The sequence below is a fragment of the Bufo bufo genome, chromosome 4 (genome assembly GCF_905171765.1).
Source record: "Bufo bufo chromosome 4, aBufBuf1.1, whole genome shotgun sequence".
NCBI lineage: Eukaryota > Metazoa > Chordata > Amphibia > Anura > Bufonidae > Bufo > Bufo bufo.
Genome location: NC_053392.1, coordinates 565,102,593 through 565,121,529, shown reverse-complemented (window position 1 = coordinate 565,121,529; position 18,937 = coordinate 565,102,593). Strand labels below are relative to the sequence as shown.

General features: G+C 43.7%; 1 protein-coding gene across 1 annotated transcript in view; it reads left to right on the top strand.

Moving 5' to 3' along the window:
* PPP1R21 (protein phosphatase 1 regulatory subunit 21) overlaps positions 1 to 18,937 on the top strand; it is an 89,019-nt gene that overhangs the window by 16,320 nt on the left and 53,762 nt on the right. Inside the window, exons 6-9 of the mRNA XM_040430303.1 lie at positions 217 to 275; positions 7,876 to 7,970; positions 14,145 to 14,197; positions 18,555 to 18,704. Coding sequence (XP_040286237.1) covers positions 217 to 275; positions 7,876 to 7,970; positions 14,145 to 14,197; positions 18,555 to 18,704 — 357 coding nt within the window. The remainder of the gene's footprint in view (positions 1 to 216; positions 276 to 7,875; positions 7,971 to 14,144; positions 14,198 to 18,554; positions 18,705 to 18,937) is intronic.

Genomic DNA, 18,937 nt, shown 5'->3' with positions numbered 1-18,937 from the left:
GAACCGCTCCATGCCATGATGGGGGATAATTACATTGAGTAGTTTATTTTTGGATGGACTATAAAGAATTCCTACTGGTTATTACAACTGCTGATTTCTTGACATCACAATAGTTTTCGCTCATGTATTGCTCACATTCCTCATTTTATTGCACCCTGGGTATGAGCTGTGATGTGAATCATGACCATGCACTTTCTTGTAATTTCTACCACCTAGGTAAAAGCTCAGAGCCTGGAGAAAGAGGCGAAGGAATGCAGACTGCGCTCAGAAGACTGGTAAGTGTTTAACCAATGTGGAGCAGAGATCAGATCTCTGTTTTAAGTACAGGGTAAGGGCTCATGCACACGACCGTATGTATTTTGCGTTCCGCAAAAAATACGGATGACATCCGTATTTTGCGGAACGTGAACAGCTGGCCCCTAATAGAACAGTACTATCCTTGTCCGTATGCGGACATACGAAAACGGAATGCACATGGAGTAACTTCGGTTTTTCTTGCGGACCCATTGAAGTGAATGGTTCCGCATACGGGTCACAAAAAAAACGGAACGGACATGGAAAGAAAATACGTTCGTGTAAATGAGCCCTAACGGGTTTTTTCCCTAAAAAATAATTTTAAAAAGTCAAATAATTTTTTTTACTACTGTGCTGTCAAACAACAGTGGAGCAATACTGCTAGAGATAAGGATCTTAGCTTTAAAATGAGACCAAGAACATGGCTCTAGTCACAGTCTACCCTGAATTAGTGTAACAGCACACGATGCGGATTACGTGTTGTTTTTCCGCCCTGATTTTGGTGCAGGAAAAACTGCAGTGTAATACAGTACCAGCAGATTGAATGAGATGGATCATGAGCCATGGATCAGCAAAAACGTTTCCGTCATAATAATACAACCATCTGCATCCGCTATGAACGGATCCGGTTGTATTATCTCTAAAATAGCCACGACGGATCCGTCACTAAAACCATCAATGGGGGACGGATCAGTTTTTTTTTTTTTTTTTTTTTCGGAGAAAGCGGATCCGTGAGTCATGACGGATCCGTCTTGTTCCGCATCCCAGGACGCACTCAAAAAACGCTGCTCGCAGCGTTTCTGTGTGCGTCATGGGAACGGAATGCATTCTGGTGCACTCCGTTCCCTTCAGTTGAGTTTTGTCCCTGATGTGTGAATTTAGAAATCCGCAGCCTGTCACTTGTTTGTGCGCTTCGGCACCTTCTATAGAGGGTTTTTCCATAGACTCCAAAGGGGTTGTTAACATGGATAGAAAATCTGTACAAAAATTTACCAAAAATACAATAAACCTACGATTAATGGTTTTGTTGCAGATTTCTTCTGTATACAAATCCGCACCGTGTGCAGGTACCATCAGAGCGGGTAGAATGGATCGCTGTACTTGCTGCTCTCACTTGAGCCTGTGGAGGGAGCGAGGGGAGCTGGAGGGGGGCGAGCAGTCATTGTAGAGGGAGAGGAGGAGTCTCACAGAACTTCCTCCTCTCCAGGTATAATACATCGCAAAAAATAATGTTGAAATTTGCTGTTGTTTTTACCACCCACCAAAAATGAATGCATGTTATTTAATATATTATATGTATCCCAAAATAGATCCTCATAAAGTGAAGAAAGAATTATTTTTATTTTAAAGTTATGACTGCTGGAGGGCTTTAACTGTCTGTACTCACCCGCTCCTCGCAGCTGAAGACATCTGTGTTGGTCCCATGTACATATCTGCCCGTATTGCTGAGAAAAGTGATGTCTTAATATATGCAAATGAGCCTCTAGGAGCAACGGGGGCGTTGTCATTACACCTAGAGGCTCAGCTCTCTGCAGCTGCCACACCCTCTGCACTTCGACAGGGCCAGGCAGTGTTGATGTCATCACTCCTGACCCTGTCAATCAAAGTGCAGGGGGCGTCTTTTCATCTTTCTAATCTCCTTATAGTAGAAAAGTGACAGACTGAGTGCAGAGCTACAGGGTCAGAATACACCAAGGGGCGGTTTGTAAGCATGGAGGCAAATGGCTCTGTATCACAGCTGCAGAAACCAAACGAGAAGGACGTGTTTCTTAAGTCTATCTGGGGAGTTACTTTGTTATTTTAGATGCATTGGATTACAAAATGCTTGCAAAAGTCCACATATCCATGAAAGGGTGTTCCCATCTCATAAAGTGATGGCAGATCACTAGGATGTATCATCACTTTGTGATTGTGGGAGTCAGACCCCCTGGGACCACCCACCCCTGATCCCGAGAATGCGGCAGCTGCAGCTCAGGTGAATAGGAGCCGGTCAGCCCTGTTGAGTTGGGTGGGTGGAGGTGCCGCTTTGCAGGGAAACTTACAAAAGATTCAATGTATGAAGGTGTGATGGCGCACTCACATTTGGTAAGAACTTGAGATGGTAAATATCTTTAGTTGTAATAAAATAATATTTATTGATTGTAAAAGAAGGTGTGCACTAAGCAACGTTTGTATAGAATCTGTTGTATAGCCACAAGTGGATAGTATAGATAGACGTCAATTCAATCTGGATATACAAGGTGTTGTATATAAGTGTCAGTTGAACACGCCGAGTTCATATAAATAGGCTAAATACATATGCTGGGTACATATAAGTAGGCTGGGTACATATAAGTAGGCTGGGTACATATAATTGGATATATAGGATACTAAGTGTATATAAGTGCAGACTTGGTTCATCAATATTTATGCTTGATGTAATGTGTGCAGTACGCACGTTTTGTATAAGGTGTCGTATAAAGCTCAGTAAATGAAAGTGCTAGGTGCGAGCCCGGTATATAAAGCGCTAGGTGCGAGCCCGGTATATAAAGTGCTAGGTGCGAGCCCGGTATATAAAGTGCTAGGTGCGAGCCCGGTATATAAAGTGCTAGGTGCGAGCCCGGTATATAAAGTGCTAGGTGCGAGCCCGGTATATAAAGTGCTAGGTGCGAGCCCGGTATATAAAGTGCTAGGTGCGAGCCCGGTATATAAAGTGCTAGGTGCGAGCCCGGTATATAAAGTGCTAGGTGCGAGCCCGGTATATAAAGTGCTAGGTGCGAGCCCGGTATATAAAGTGCTAGGTGCGAGCCCGGTATATAAAGTGCTAGGTGCGAGCCCGGTATATAAAGTGCTAGGTGCGAGCCCGGTATATAAAGTGCTAGGTGCGAGCCCGGTATATAAAGTGCTAGGTGCGAGCCCGGTATATAAAGTGCTAGGTGCGAGCCCGGTATATAAAGTGCTAGGTGCGAGCCCGGTATATAAAGTGCTAGGTGCGAGCCCGGTATATAAAGTGCTAGGTGCGAGCCCGGTATATAAAGTGCTAGGTGCGAGCCCGGTATATAAAGTGCTAGGTGCGAGCCCGGTATATAAAGTGCTAGGTGCGAGCCCGGTATATAAAGTGCTAGGTGCGAGCCCGGTATATAAAGTGCTAGGTGCGAGCCCGGTATATAAAGTGCTAGGTGCGAGCCCGGTATATAAAGTGCTAGGTGCGAGCCCGGTATATAAAGTGCTAGGTGCGAGCCCGGTATATAAAGTGCTAGGTGCGAGCCCGGTATATAAAGTGCTAGGTGCGAGCCCGGTATATAAAGTGCTAGGTGCGAGCCCGGTATATAAAGTGCTAGGTGCGAGCCCGGTATATAAAGTGCTAGGTGCGAGCCCGGTATATAAAGTGCTAGGTGCGAGCTGGGTACATTTGGAATATATAAAAAAAAATTGCTATGTGCAAATTAAGAACATATAAATTCAGATGATCGATCTGATCTATTAAATATGTGCAAATCGCAGTTTCAGTGCATAAGAATTTTAGTCTAGATATGCATAGAGTTATGCAGACGCTGAGTACGTTGTGATATAAATATGATATAGGTTGGATACTTGCACAGAAATGTATGGTTACGGATACAATACAGCTTATTGGTTTGTGAATACCCCAATTTAGCTGCAAGTCGAATACATAGATCTCTTTTGGAATGTACACAATAATCAGCAATGAACGTCGTTTGTAATAGACAGGCACTGAGTATCCCTTGGCTTTAACCCAAATTATGGTTCTATGGGAATAGACCCTGGTTTAGAGTTCATGCTCTGTATAGAACTGAGCAGTACACCTGAGTCCGTGAGTCTCTATACTAGTATTCTCACAGTGGGATGATGGTACCGCTTGTGTTAGCTGTTAGTTGCAGCCTGTATAGGAGAAAGAGATTGTGTACATTACCGCTCCACGCCACTTTGTTTCTGCTCTGTCCTGCAAGGACCTGCGCAGCGTCCCATGTGGTCACTTGTCTTTATCACGTGGCGTCCCGCGTGACTTGGGCGGGGCGGTACGTCACTTATTCCGGAGTTGGTGATTGGTCCTCTTTCAACTTTGTTGTGTCCGAGGATAGTGCGGCTTTTTTAATAGTTGAATTCAGTATATTATAACCGCTGCGAGTCTTGGTTATCCCGGCTTGTTATGTCCTCACTATTCCTTAAAGGGAACCTGTTACCAGGATTTTGTGCATAGAGCTGAGGACATGGGTTGCTAGATGGCCGCTAGCACATCCGCAATACCCAGTCCCCATAGCTCTGTGTGCTTTTATTGTGTAAAAAAACCTATTTGATACATATGCTAATGAACCTGAGAGGAGTCCTGTCCCTGACTCATCTCACGTACAGGACTCATCTCAGGTTAATTTGCAGATGTATCAAATCTTTTTTTTTCACACAATAAAAGCACACAGAGCTATGGGGACTGTGTATTGCGCATGTGCTAGCGGCCATCTAGCAACCCATGTCCTCAGCTCTATACCCAAAATCCTGGTGACAGGTTCCCTTTAATACCAGACGCGTTTCGGAGCGTATTCCTGCTCCTTCCACAGTGGTTAGTGTTTCAAACGTTCATTGCTGATTATTGTGTACAATTCAAAGAGATCTATGTATTCAACTTGCAGCTAAATTGGGGTATTCACAAACCAATAAGCTGTACTGTATCCGTAACCATACATTTCTGTGCAAGTATCAAACCTATATCATATTTATATCACAACGTACTCAGCGTCTGCATAACTATGCATATCTAAACTAAAATTGTTATGCACTGAAACTGCGATTTGCACATATTTAATATATTGATCATCTGAATTTATATGTTCTTAATTTGCACATATGAAACACAGAGAGAATGCACCAAACGGATATGCCACTGACTATACTGGGAAGTCATAAATGCAGATATTAAAAGCTGAGACTTTCGCCAATATATTCCTGTCAGGAAAATATCGGAGCCCTTCATGCACCACGTCACGGTCACTCAGCATGGCAAGGGGTCCTACCACTACGCTAACTGTGGTGTGAACAAGGTCTGAAGGTGATGTAATCCAGCTCACAGCCAGGCTTCCACACAACCGCCTAGCAGGACAACTAGTGCAATGTGAACAAAGCCAGACTGTAAGCCACACACATATCAGACCATGTGATGGAGGTTACCAGGTGCAAAAGAGAGAATGTTAGAATGCCAGGTAAAGGCACACACACTACATATCAAACAAGACAAAAACACAGAAATATAGTGGCAATACTGGAGGAGCTGCTCAACCCCTAACACTATGGCGTGTCTTTCATTGGGGGAGAAGCCCCACCGCATGTGGACCGCAGCAAACGACTATCCCCAGCAAAAAATGCATACAATGGAGGATGTCGGCGCGGTCCACATGCACCACAAAAGCATCCTCCATTGTATGCATATTTTGCTGGGGATAGTCGTTTGCTGCGGTCCACATGCGGTGGGGCTGCTCCCCCAATGAAAAACACGCCATAGTGTTAGGGGTTGAGCAGCTCCTCCAGTATTGCCACTATATTTCTGTGTTTTTAATTTGCACATAACAATTTTTTATATATTCCAAATGTACCAAGCTCGCACCTAGCACTTTATATACCGGGCTCGCACCTAGCACTTTTTATGTATTCAGCTTGCATATAGCACTTTCATTTACTGAGCTTACATACGACGCGTTATACAAAACGTGCGTACTGCACACATTACATCAAGCATAAATATTGATGAACCAAGTCTGCATTTATATATATATATATATACACTTAGTATCCTATATATCCAATTATATCTAGCTATACTGGTTATATGTACCCAGCATATGTATTTAGCCTATTTATATGAACTCAGCGTGTTCAACTGACACTTATATACAACACCTTGTATATCCAGATTGAATTGACGTCTATATATACTATCCACTTGTGGCTATACAGCAGATTCTATACAAACGTTGCTTAGTGCACACCTTCTTTTACTATCAATAAATATTATTTTATTACAACTAAAGATATTTACCATCTCAAGTTCTTACCAAATGTGAGTGCGCCATCACACCTTCATACATAGAATCTTTTTACCACGCGGTTCCCTGGGTGTACCGGTGATAGAGCGCCTCTATCCATACTACCTTATTGGTGAGCCACTGAATAACTATACTGCCAAACTTACAAAAGAATAATAATAAAAAAAAAAAAAAAAAAGTTTTTTAAAAATTCAAATCACAATGAAAATTAAGAAAACATAAACAATAAAAAAAATTACACATCATAGGCATTGCCGTGTGCAAAAAACGCCTGTACTATTAAAATATAGTATTCATCCTATACAGCAAAATGGAAAAAAAGTCAAAATGGCCGATTCCACGTTTTTTGGTCGCTTCACCTCCCACAAATTTTTTTTTAATAAAAAGTGATCAAAAAGTCATACACCCCCCCCAAAATGGTATCAATGAAAAGTAAAGATTACCTGCAAAAAACGATCTCTCACACACATAACTACGTTAAAGTCATAGGGGTCAGAATATGGCGATGCAAAGAAATACATTTTTTTTTTCAAAGTTTTTTTTTTTTGTCAAAATAATAGAAAAATTATACATATGTGGTATCGCCGTAGTCGTACTGGCCTGGAGAATGAGTTTTACTGCATAGGCAACACCGTAAAAACAAAACCCATAAAAGTGTTGCGGAATTGCGTGTTTTTTTTTTCTTCCCAATTTCACCCCATTTAGAATTTTTTTCCAGGTCCCTGCTACATCGTATGCCATAATAAATGGAAAAAATCGATAGTGCAACTTGTCCCGCCAAAAACAAGCCCTCAAACGGCTATGTGAATGGAAAAGTAAAAATGTTATGGCCCTGGAAAGGCAGGGAGTGAAAAAACGAAAACGCAAAAACTTAAAAACCTCCTAGGGCTGAGATAATTTTCTGATCCCTTTAAAGGGGTTGGACCCATCTCATACATTGGGGGAATATCGCTAGGATGTAAGACCAATGTCTGATAGGTGCGAGTCTCACCTTTGGGACCCGCACCTATCTCTAGAACGGATCCCGCAAAGTGAAGGAGAGCGGACCGCGCATGTGCAGCAGCCCTCTATTCATTTCTATGGGACTGACGAACATAGATGAGCACTTGCTTTGCTTTTTTCGTCAGCCCCATAAAAGTGAATGTAGTGGTGGCGGCATTTACGCACTAAATTACTAATAGTAATTTCTATGGGACTTCTGAAAATCGCGAGCGCGCCGCTCTCCTATTTTTGGCAATGCCATAGAAATGAATGGAGAGCGGCTGCGCTTGCACAGTCGGCTCTCCTTCACTTTGAGGGCTCCGTTCTAGAGATAGGTGCCGGTCCCAGAGGTGGGGCTCACACCTACCAGACAGTGATCCTAGTGATATGCCACCAATGTATGAGACGGGTCAACCCCTTTAAGTTGCACAAATATATACATCTGCTTTCATTGTAGGGAAACGAACGTCGTTGAGAACCACACCGTGTCTTCACCGCCTTATCTGTCACATCCGGAAGCTTTACGATGCATCTGACTTTTTTTTATTTTTACTTGTCTCATCAGCCAGAGCCAGTTGAAGACGCTTCATTTAGATCTGAGCAGTAGACTGGAGGAGTCTCTGGGTATCATCAATGAAAAAGTGCCATTCAATGACACAAGTAAGTAGAAGCGTGCTATTCAGAGCGGTTTTCTTCTCCAGCGCAGCGCTTCATCGATCTCCAGCTGCTATAAATGCTGCTTTTCTAGTGATGTATAACTTGTTTAAGTAAGCTGTGAATAAAGGGAACTGTCAGATTCACGCTGAGCAACCGCCAGTAAGCCTAGGCTTGGATTTAACACCGCGTTGTTTGTGTTAAAGGAAATATTAATTATTATTTTGTGTTAATATCGACAAATGAATATTCCTAAATAGGCGTGAGTCGTCTATTGATGACTCTGCCTATTTATACCTTTAAAGAAACTACCTCTGTTGCACTTACACTTTTTCCTTGAACTGCGTGCGCTATATTATTACGGCGGCGACTACTACAATAATTTACTATACGCAGTACTTCGAATAATAAAGGAATTTATTAAAACAATAACACGTTTACAGTCTAATTATTGCTGTGACTACATATATTCATATCAATGGACATATAAATAGATATACTTATAGTCGCACACAGTAATATATTAACAACACTACAATACAACTAAACTACGCTGCACACAGCACAATATTCTAATATTCCACCGTAAACTGTACCTAAACATTAATAATTACATACACGCATCAATAGCATCAACCCGCCCAACCTGGCTGTACACTCGGTCCCCATGGGGAAACAAGGGGTTAAACACAATATTTGCTGTAAGGGTACAGCAGTCCTCCCTGTCAGTGGGGAGGGCTGGACTTGCAAAACTTCACTTTTGATATTACAGGCTCATGAACAGAATGGAAGCTCTACAGTGAGGACTGACACACTGGGCATGTCATTCCATGTGCTCTTATTGCATAATGATGTCATGGAAGGAGTAGGGGGGTCCACACTTATGAGCCACTTTAAGAGCTGCTTTGGCAGACCCGACCCGTCCATTGACTACATAATCGGCCGTTCATTTCATTGGCTGACATATGAGTTACGGTATATTTTCCCTGCAGCAGACTGTGGTGGAAACAGCTGAGGCCAGACGCATACTTGCCCATGACTTGTAGACCCCCTAGTTTTGGTCTTCTGAATGGTGTTTCATAATAATTAAAGGGCTTCTTCTGCAGGGCAAAATTGTTGGGCAAAGGCTCAGAGTGGGTTAAAACATAAAAGAATTGATACCCACGATCCCCTGCATTGCCGGTGTGACCAGTGATTGGCTGAGCAAGCGTTTTATGGCCTGTCCTGAGTGCAGAGATGAGACCAACAGGGACCTGGTCAGCATTGGATCAAGAGTGGAGCGGATTAGTCAGGTATCAATTCTTCAGTTTTTGATCACTTTCAAAATAATTTTCCCCTCTGGGCTCCCCTATTTAACCCTTTTACTACCAGCACCGTACATAAACAGCGCTGGAGCGATAGGCAAACATGGCACCCGCTCGCACGTGCAGCGGGCGTCATGGCCGGCAGGTCTCTGCTGTTTGAAACAACAGAGACCTGCCGCTAATTACCGCGACTGGCAATAATGCCGATTGCGGTAATTAAAGCCTTTTAGATGCCGTGATCAAATGAGATCATGGCATCTAAATGGTCAAAAACCTGTAACCGGCGTCCCCTGTGGCCAGTGAGGATACCGGTAATTTATTTAAATGCGCTCAGCCTCGCAGTGGGAACAAAACCCGTAAAACAGTGGAGGAATTGCGTTTTTTTCCAATTCCACACCATTTGAATTTTTTTTTTTACCGCTTCCTACTACATTGTATGCCATAATTAATGGTGGCATTAGAAAGTACAACTTGTCCCCCCCAAAAATAAGCCCTCATACAGCTATGTGAACCAACATATAAAAAAGTTATGGCTCAAGAAAGATAGGGAAGAAAAATGATAATGCAAAAACGAAAACACCTCTGGCATCCTATGGGTTAAAGTTTTGTTTTTTGTTGTTTTTTTTCAAGATTTTTGAACTGACGAGCTATCCTCCAGATAGGTCATCAGTATATGATCACTGGGAGGTCTGACACCAGGGACTCCCACCGATCAGCTGTTTGTGAAGGCACCAACGCATGCAGTAGCACAGCCACCTTCTTACAGCTTTGCCGATGTCCCGTTCATCGGTCACGTGGCCTAGGTGCAGCTTTGGTCCATTGAAGTGAATGGGGCTGAGCTGCGATACCAAGAACAGCTGCTATCAAAGCGATGGCTGAGTGCGTGGTGAGCAGAGGACAGGAGCACTGCTGCCTTCTCAAACAGCTGATTGGCGGGGGTCCTGCGTGTTCACCCCCCCAATCGATCAGATACTGAAGACTCCTTTAAGTTCACATGTAAAAGTGAAAGGGACAGGTCAGAAAGCCGCTGGCTTCCCGTGGAAATAGTGGGACAAGATCTGCGTGAGATTTAAAAGGAGCACAGTTTCTGATCTGTGGGCAGCATGTTATAGAGCAGGAGGAGCTGAGCAGATTGATTAGTTCTATATTGTGCTCAGTGGCCTAGATCTAGTAAAGGGGTTATCCTGGAAAAGATAATGCATAGTTCTGCATTATCACATCAGCAGGGGTCCTGACCATCAGCTGTTTCAGGGCGCCGCTGCGCTCACCAACGCTAAGATGAGTGGTGCAGGCTCCCGGCAGCTTTCCAAGTACAGCGCCGTACATCGTATAGTGGCTGTGCTAGGTATTGCAGCTCAACTCCATTGTCTTGAATGGGGCTGTGCTGCAACTAGGCCAGGTGACCGATGTACGATGATGTCACCGGCCTAGGGAGAGGCTGCGGCGCTCAAGGCTGATCCGCAGCGTTCCGGGTGTCGCACCCCCTCAGATCTGATACTGATGACCTATCCGGTGGATAATTCCTAATTATCTTTGTCCTGGATAACCCCTTTAAAGCAGACTTAAAGGAGTTATCCGCTTACTGATATTGACTACCTATCGTCAGGATAGGTCTTCAGTATCAGATCTACAGGGGTCTAACTCGCGGGACAGAGGGTGATCAGCTGTTTGAAGGGAACGCAGAACTCCTGTGAGCACTGCATTTTCTTCACTTTTTACCTGCTCGCCGTCACCGCTGCAGCAGATGTGATTACAGATTCTTCATCCCAGTCTTATGAGTCCAATCAGTGACTGGTGGTTATTTCTGTATTCACCCTCATACAGAGAAGGCTGACAGACTCTGAATGGGATCGCCTACTGGACCCCTAAGCCTAGAAAGAGCAGGGAACAAAATGGAAAAATGACAAGTTCTACTGAACCTTCTCTAACAGAACTATAGATCGATGTGCTCCGCTCCTCCTGCTCTACAGATTGGATAGCATGCTCATCATCACAGGTTCCCTTTTAAAGCGGATCTTTCGGCTTAGTATGCCGCTCTGTGTAAAAGCAGCACATTGCAGCTACAGGTCCGCAGGAAAAGGGCCACTGGAAGAATATACTGATGACATGGTTTAAGCCTGGTTATATTCATGAGCAGCGGTGTGCCCCCCACTATTTAAGGCAGTGATGGACAGGCCGAATGCAGCCCATTAAAGGGGAGTTCAACATTTATGGCCGATCTTCAGTATAGATCATTCTTAGGATAGGCAATCAGTATTGGGGGTCTGACTCCCAGCTCCCCCACCAATCAGCTGTTTGAAGATGAGCTTCTTGGCCTCTTCCTAGGCTGATGATTTCACGTTCATCACGTGACCTATTTGCAGCTGACTCCCATTCCAATGAGCGGGCCTGGGCTGCAGTACCAAGCACAGCCACTATCCGTGTACGGCGCCCTGCTTGGTATGTTGCAAGGAGGCTGCAGTGTTCACCGGAGCGTCTCAGCTTCTCCAATTGTCTGATCAGTGGGGTTGCTTGGGAATCTGCCCCCCCCCCCCCCGAACAGATATTGATGACCTTGCTGGAAAACCCCTTTAAGTCTTCTTTAATGGGTCTAGAACAGAGAGCACAATCAAGTAGTATTCAGATGAATGTATCTCCTGCCTGTAATGCATATATAATCTCGTTTATATCCTATTTCTCCTGCCTTGCAATGGAAGTAAAGAATAATTAACTATTTATGAGGCAAGTCACATAAGGTCTATGAGGACACACCGCGCAGTAGAGGTAGAAAATAACAATCCATCAGTCCCTCTCTTGGCTGGAAGGCTCCGTTTCCTTAAAAAAATAAAATCCGAAAAAGTCCTGCTGAATAATTCATGCCCCTGTCTCTTCAGCACATACCCCGCTCTGGATTATAGAAGTAGAGTATGACTCAGGGCGTACATACTGCATTTTTTTTTTTTTTTTTACTATCTCATTATAGGGTTAACCCCTGAACGCCAGGCAGGCATGCAGGCAAACAAGAAGTTCTTACTGCTCTGAGGTGGAAGCAACCTTAGCAGATGAAATGGCGCATCAATAATTCAGGAGGCTGCGAAATTGGCATTTCTCGCCTCTGCCGCCATTTATATTTCAATAAATCTAGCATTAACTGTGGACTTTTTATATATATATTTTTTTTTAGTCCTGCTCTCGCTCGTATCATACAGCAGTAGGTCTGTGGAGGAGACTGCACGTTCATTACCGGTACAGCGTCTGTGGACAGGACCTGAGCAGTGTGACAGCCATGCATAATACAGGAGGACATGCACATCCGTGTTTGTCTCCGAATTAATCAGAGAAAGTAGCAGAGAAATCAAAAGTAACATAAACCTATGAGGGACTCAACAAAGCTAGCGACAAATGTAATAACACAAACCTGCCCATCTCTGAAGTTGCCTTAAAAGGGGTTTATCCCATGAGTACTGTAAAAAAACGAAAATACGGTAGCATATAGAACATGGCAATCTCATTCTGACAAACTTAGAATCAGCCCTGCACCTCACATGGATCCAGAGATCTCCCCATCCATTGCTCTGCTTTATATCAAGCTGACCGCTCAGGAGGTGTGCGCTTAGGCTACTTTCACACTTGCGTTATTCTTTTCCGCCATGGAGTTCCGTCACAGGGGCTCAATACCGGAAAAGAACTGATCAGTTTTATCCTAATGCATTCTGAATGGAGAGCAATCCGTTCAGGATGCATCAGGATGTCTTCAGTTCAGTCTTTTTGACTGATCAGGACGGAGAAAAAACCACAGCATGCTACGGTTTTATCTCCGGCCAAAAAAACGGAAGACTTGCCTGAATTTTTTCCCATAGAAATGTATTAGTGCCGGATCCAGCATTCAAAATACTGTTATGCCGGATCCATCCTTCCATGCGCAGACCGAAAAAAAGGTGAAAAAAATAAATGCCGGATCCGTTTTTCCGGAAAGACTGATCCGGCATTTCAATGCATTTTTCAGACTGATCAGGATCCTGATCAGTCTTACAAATGCCATCAGTTGGCATACTTTTTGCCAGGCAGTTCTGGCGACGGAACTGCTTGCCGGATCACTCTGCCGCAAGTGTGAAAGTATCAGAGGGCGTGTTCTGTCTGCTGCAGCTGGTGGCTGTTGAAGGATGGAACTGAGCATGTGCTTCCATCTCAGTGAGCAGGACAGACTAATAAAAAGAGCAAACAGCAGGTGGCGCTATACAGATAGATTTCAGTGAATAAATCGGTGGCTATGCAACATTTTTAATTACATGCAATTGCAAAAGTATTCAGATCCAGGCGTGGGTTTGAAAAATGGAGAATATTTTTCGTACGACAGCCCTTTTAAGTATGCAGTGGATTATCCATTACTATACCTCATGGAGGAACCTCGCTGCATCTGCGTGTCACGTTCTGACAGTCATGTACTTACAAAAGACACGTGGATTTTGTATATATCATGCATATGTCATTGTGATACCAGGTCATGAGACAGTTGCAATGGGTGTTCCACCAGTTTCGTGATAGCTGTCGGCCCAACAAGCATTTGCCTGACGGCTGTCTTATGTGTACGACCGCCCTTGTTGTGAGAAATTTGGGGCATAAACGCATCTTGTGCAGCCATATAGCGTTTTTATTAGTAGGAACGCCGCTGTCACATTTTATCTGGAGGATGTGTTCACGGCTCGATCAGAGTAGGAGTTTCCAAGGTCGTAGACCGCTGTGAGCTCTTCACCGCTGCAGCGCCGCTTTTATTGTCATCCATTCACATCTTGCTCTTGTGCAGTAATTGACCTTGCGTCTCCACACCGTGTATCTGATTGCTAATATGTGTTCGTTCCTTTAATAACCTATATAAATGATGTCTCTTCTCCACTAGGAATTAGCCATTTCAATGCCCTGAATGTACCGTTACACAGCAGGAGACAACAGGTTAGCGCTTATTTCTTTTCCCATCTTGTTTGCACTTACCACTTATGGATTACGACTTGCACTCCACATGTAAAAACAATTCTGGAGCATCTACGGTATCTTATAAAAACCATGTTGTGCCTGTGCTCTATTATTCCTGCTAGAAGTTAGGAATGAATTACTAGCAGTGGGCAGTGGAGGTCCACATGGGTGTTATTACCAGTTGGGTGTCTGTCCTTGCACTGTCTGCCACTGTCAGCGCTGATTGGATAGTGTCACAGATTGTGCAGGGATAACACCTCCCCCGTCCCCGGAAACCCCCATTTGCACCTTCATCACAAACTGCTGGCAAACTTCTAGCAGGAATAATAGAGGAATGGCACAAAATAGAGTCATAAAAATAGATGCTCCAGAATTGTTATTTCATGGGGATTGCAAGTAGTTACTAAAAGCAGAAATGTCTGGAGAGGTAACGGGTCCTCTTTAAAGGTAAATGAATGTTTTTGCCCCGTCTTAGCTGGGTAAAAAGTTGTTAAAGGGTTTTCTGAGATTTTTTTCTAACTGATGACCTATTCTCAGAATAGGTCATCAGTATCTGATCGATGGGGTCTGACACCTGGGACCCCCCACCTATCAGCTGTTTGAGAAGGCCCTGGTGCCCACAGTAGAGCTGCAGCCTTCTCTCTGCTCACCAAGCACAGCGCCATATTTTGTATAGTGGCTGTGCTTGGTATTGCAGCTCAGCCCTATTCACTTCGCTCAACACTACATGTGACGAATGGACTTGACATCACACGTACTGTTGAGCGAAGCCGCTTTGTTTGAATGCTGTACAGAGACCCGTCTCCGTACAGCATTCAAATATATGGGCTTCGCGGAGGTGCAATTCGTTATGTCGGAAGTCTTATGAGACATTGTTGGATAACTTCAGACTTTAATTATTCAACTGGAAAACCATTTTTTAAAACTTGAATCCGAACCTGGCTTCGGTTCCAAGGTACAAACTGCAACCGAAGCAAAGTTCAGATCCAAGTTTTAAGATGTTTTTCCAGTTTAAAAATCAAATACCGAAGTTAACTTCGGACATAACGAATTTCACCTCCACGAAGCCCATACATTTAAATGTTGTACGGAGACGGGTCTCCGTACAGCATTAAACCAAAGTTTTCGGATCCAGACGATAGGTCATCTGTTAAAAAAAAATCTCGGAAAACCCTATTAAGGGGGGTTCATTTGAAAAACATGGCTGCTTTCATCTAAAAACATCGCCAGGTGTGTTTGGTCTTACAGTTCGGTCTCATTCAAATGGGACTGATCTGACTCTCCACTAACACAGCTTGTGGACAGGTATGGCACTCCCTGGGCCCCCTTTAGGGGCATTGTAACGTGAGAAAATCTCACCTATAGTTTTATTTTAAGCACATATATAAAATAATATATAATTCATATGAGTGGATAGATGGCCCAAGTCCACCAGAGCAGAGCCGTTGCTACCTGGAAGAGGAGTAATTGTCTATGATGTCCATATGCTCTCTTTGGGTACATGTCCTGATGGGACAGTCCCTTTTAATACATTTTTCCCAATGTTTTCATGCATCAATCCAGTACCCAGTATTCGGAAAGTTTCATTATAACAAATCCCTGTGTGTAAAATAAAAGGATATCGAAAGCCTTTTCTCTGCATCCTCACATATGTGCTCTCAGGCTTTTATACGGTCGTAAATTTCCATGCTGAGGTCTCTTATCTTCTTAGTTTACATTCACTATTGAATAATTAATCAATGGTTGGAAAGGGAATGCACATTAATCTCCATGTTATCATCACAGTAGTATTTGATGTTACTAATGCTATCTGAGCTTTTAAGTTATAAATCAAATTTTCTGAGAGAACATATCTAAAAAAAAAATCTGTATTTATATAGCATCAGCATATTCCATATTCCACAGCACTTTACAAATCAGGGGTTCATGTACAAACAAAATCAGTACATAAGGAACATTACATAACAACAAACAAGTCAACAATTAAAATGAGGAATGAGGGTCCTGCTCACAAGAGCTTACAATCTATAGGAGATAAGGTATAAGTGCGTGTGTTTATAAAGTGGTCCGGCCATCTTAACCAAATAGGAGAGCAGATATAAGGCTGCATGAGCCGTCACCAGACAATATCTGTAGTGCTTCTGAGTGCATGGGTTGTAGAGGATAGTGTTTGATGATAGATCAGACTCCGAAGATTGAGGCTGAAGGGAGGTGGGGTGAAGGGAGAGCAGTTAAGGTGGATTTAGACAGGTAGATTATCTGGATCGAATGTTCCTGCGCTCGTTCCCGACAATCTGCCCGTCTAAAGGGGCAGCCAATCACCCGATGAACTAGCAAAATGCTCGTTCATTAGGTGAAACTGTATTTCGTGCAGGCACCTAAATGATTGTTTCTGGGCAGCAGACAGTGCTGCTGAAACAGCGATCTGCTGCCCAAAACCAATGCAGCTGTATGAGGACAAGCGGAGGTGATCGTTGCTTCCTCTTCACTGAGCGACCAGCCAAATGTCCGGAAGGAATGCTTCTTTCCCGACATTCGGCTGCTACTCGGCCCATGTAAATCCACCTTAAGGCCTTATTCACACGTCCGTTGTTTCTTTCCTGATCTGTTCCGTTTTTTGCAAAAAACGGAACAGATCAGGAAAGAAACAACGGACGTGTGAATAAGGCCTTAGACTAGGGCATGTAATGGGAGGAAAACCAGGCAAGAGCAGTGTCCTTAAGGCCAATAGATTGCAGCATACGGAGTAGGAGATGTTGGTCTACAGAGTCAAATGCTGCAGAGAGATCCAGAAGAATAAGTAGAGAGTGGTCACTGTTGCATTTAGCAGTTGTCACTTTGGTAAGGGCAGTTTCTGTACGAAAACGAAATTGAGAGTTTTTAGAGTTAACAGAAACATAGTGAAAGAGGTGAAAGTAGACTGGGCATTCTAGAAGTTTTAAGATGAAGGGGAGATTAGAGACACCTTTAAAACATCTCCAGTTTCTGTGTATAACTAAGGGTGCATTCACATCATGGTTTAGCTTTCCGTTCTTCTGATCTGTCAGAAGAAGAGAGAGAGAGAAAAAAAACAAAAACAGGATCCTGTAAAAAAAAAAAAAAATGTTTTCTGTTGCATCAGTTATGTATAGGATTGCATTGGATCAGTTTTTTTTACAGGATCCAGTAAAAAAACTGATCCTGTTGCATCAGTTGTCCACCGTTTGAGCCATTTCTGTCTGAGATCCGTTTTTTAATACAGAGACAAAAGTACTGCATGCAGGACTTTTTTTTCCCGTCTAAAAAAACCGGATCTCAGATGGAAATGGCTCAAACGGATGAGAACTGATGCAACAGGGTCAGTTTTTTTTTTTTTACAGGATCCTGTTTTTTTCCCCCCCTTTCTCTTCTTCTGACGGATCAGAAGAACGGAAAGCTAATCAGTGATCTGAATGCACCCGAAGGCCGAATGCACACGGCCGTGTTCCGCGGCCGAGAGCGGTCCGTGGTAACCCGGCCGGGATTCCTGCTGACATTGGTTGCTATGACGCCGTGCGCTTCATGCCGCCGCTGCTGTACAGTGATACACTGGTATAGATCATACGAGTGTATCACTGTACAGCAGCGGCGGCATTAAGGGCACGGCGTCATAGCAACCAATGACGCCGTGCGCTCCTGCTGTCAGAAGGAATCCCGGCCGGGTTTCCACGGACCGCTCTCGGCCGCGGAACACGGCCGTGTGCATTCGGCCTAAGGCTGCTTTCACACTGCGTTTGCAGTATACTCCGAGAAAGTCCCCGGTGCATACATCAAACGTATCCATAAGCCCACATTCATTCAAAAGAGGTCTCCGTTGGGCTGGTATACATTTTTATTTTCTCAGCTGTATGGCATGATGCAGTCTGCTGCACTATTCCATACAGAGGCATGCAGTGAAAGATACTGCATGGTATGCATTTTTTAACATAGGATTCAGTGGGCAACTGATGCCACTGCATGTTGGAGGACAGGGCTGCTGGATTTCAACATGCCTAACCCTTTTGTTTTCAGGGAGATAAGCCGCCATCTGATGTGTCTGGAAGCAGCTTTCTCCCTGTCCTCCTGTGTATGGAGAGGTTGGGAGAGACTGTTCAGCAGACCACTGTATATTGTATGGCAGATCTTAGATTTTCTGTTGACCTTTTTATGTTTTCTGGTGACCTATGTAAAGCTAAGCTGTTTGCCCTCTAGGCCATTGGCTGGCTGTATTTTACACTGACATCACTTGTGCATGACATTGTCATCTAGAAAGTTCTCCATGTTTATCTTGCTGATGAACAGAATTGTTGAATCTGCTTTTTTTTTTTTTTTTTTTTAGCTGAAAGCCCGGGAATTAGCGGGTCAGGCTCTGGCCTTTGTCCAGGATCTCGTCACTGGCCTCTTGAACTTCCATACTTACACAGAACAGAGAGTCCAGATCTTTCCCATAGACTCTGCCATCGATGTCATCTCGCCATTAAATCAAAAGGTACAGCTGACACGTGCTGCGTGTACTCCGGGGGACACTGGCTGTCATTGAAGAGAACAAAAGTTAATTCATAGTTCTCTTTCCTGATAAATGCCTCGATTTAGTTGGATCTCATTTTTAGGACATACTTACTGTATAGTACCTTCACTTTGCAGCTATTATTTTAAAAATAATTGTCGGAACTATAAAGCAAATGCTTTATATAAAAGAAAGGATCAAAGGAAAAATTTCAA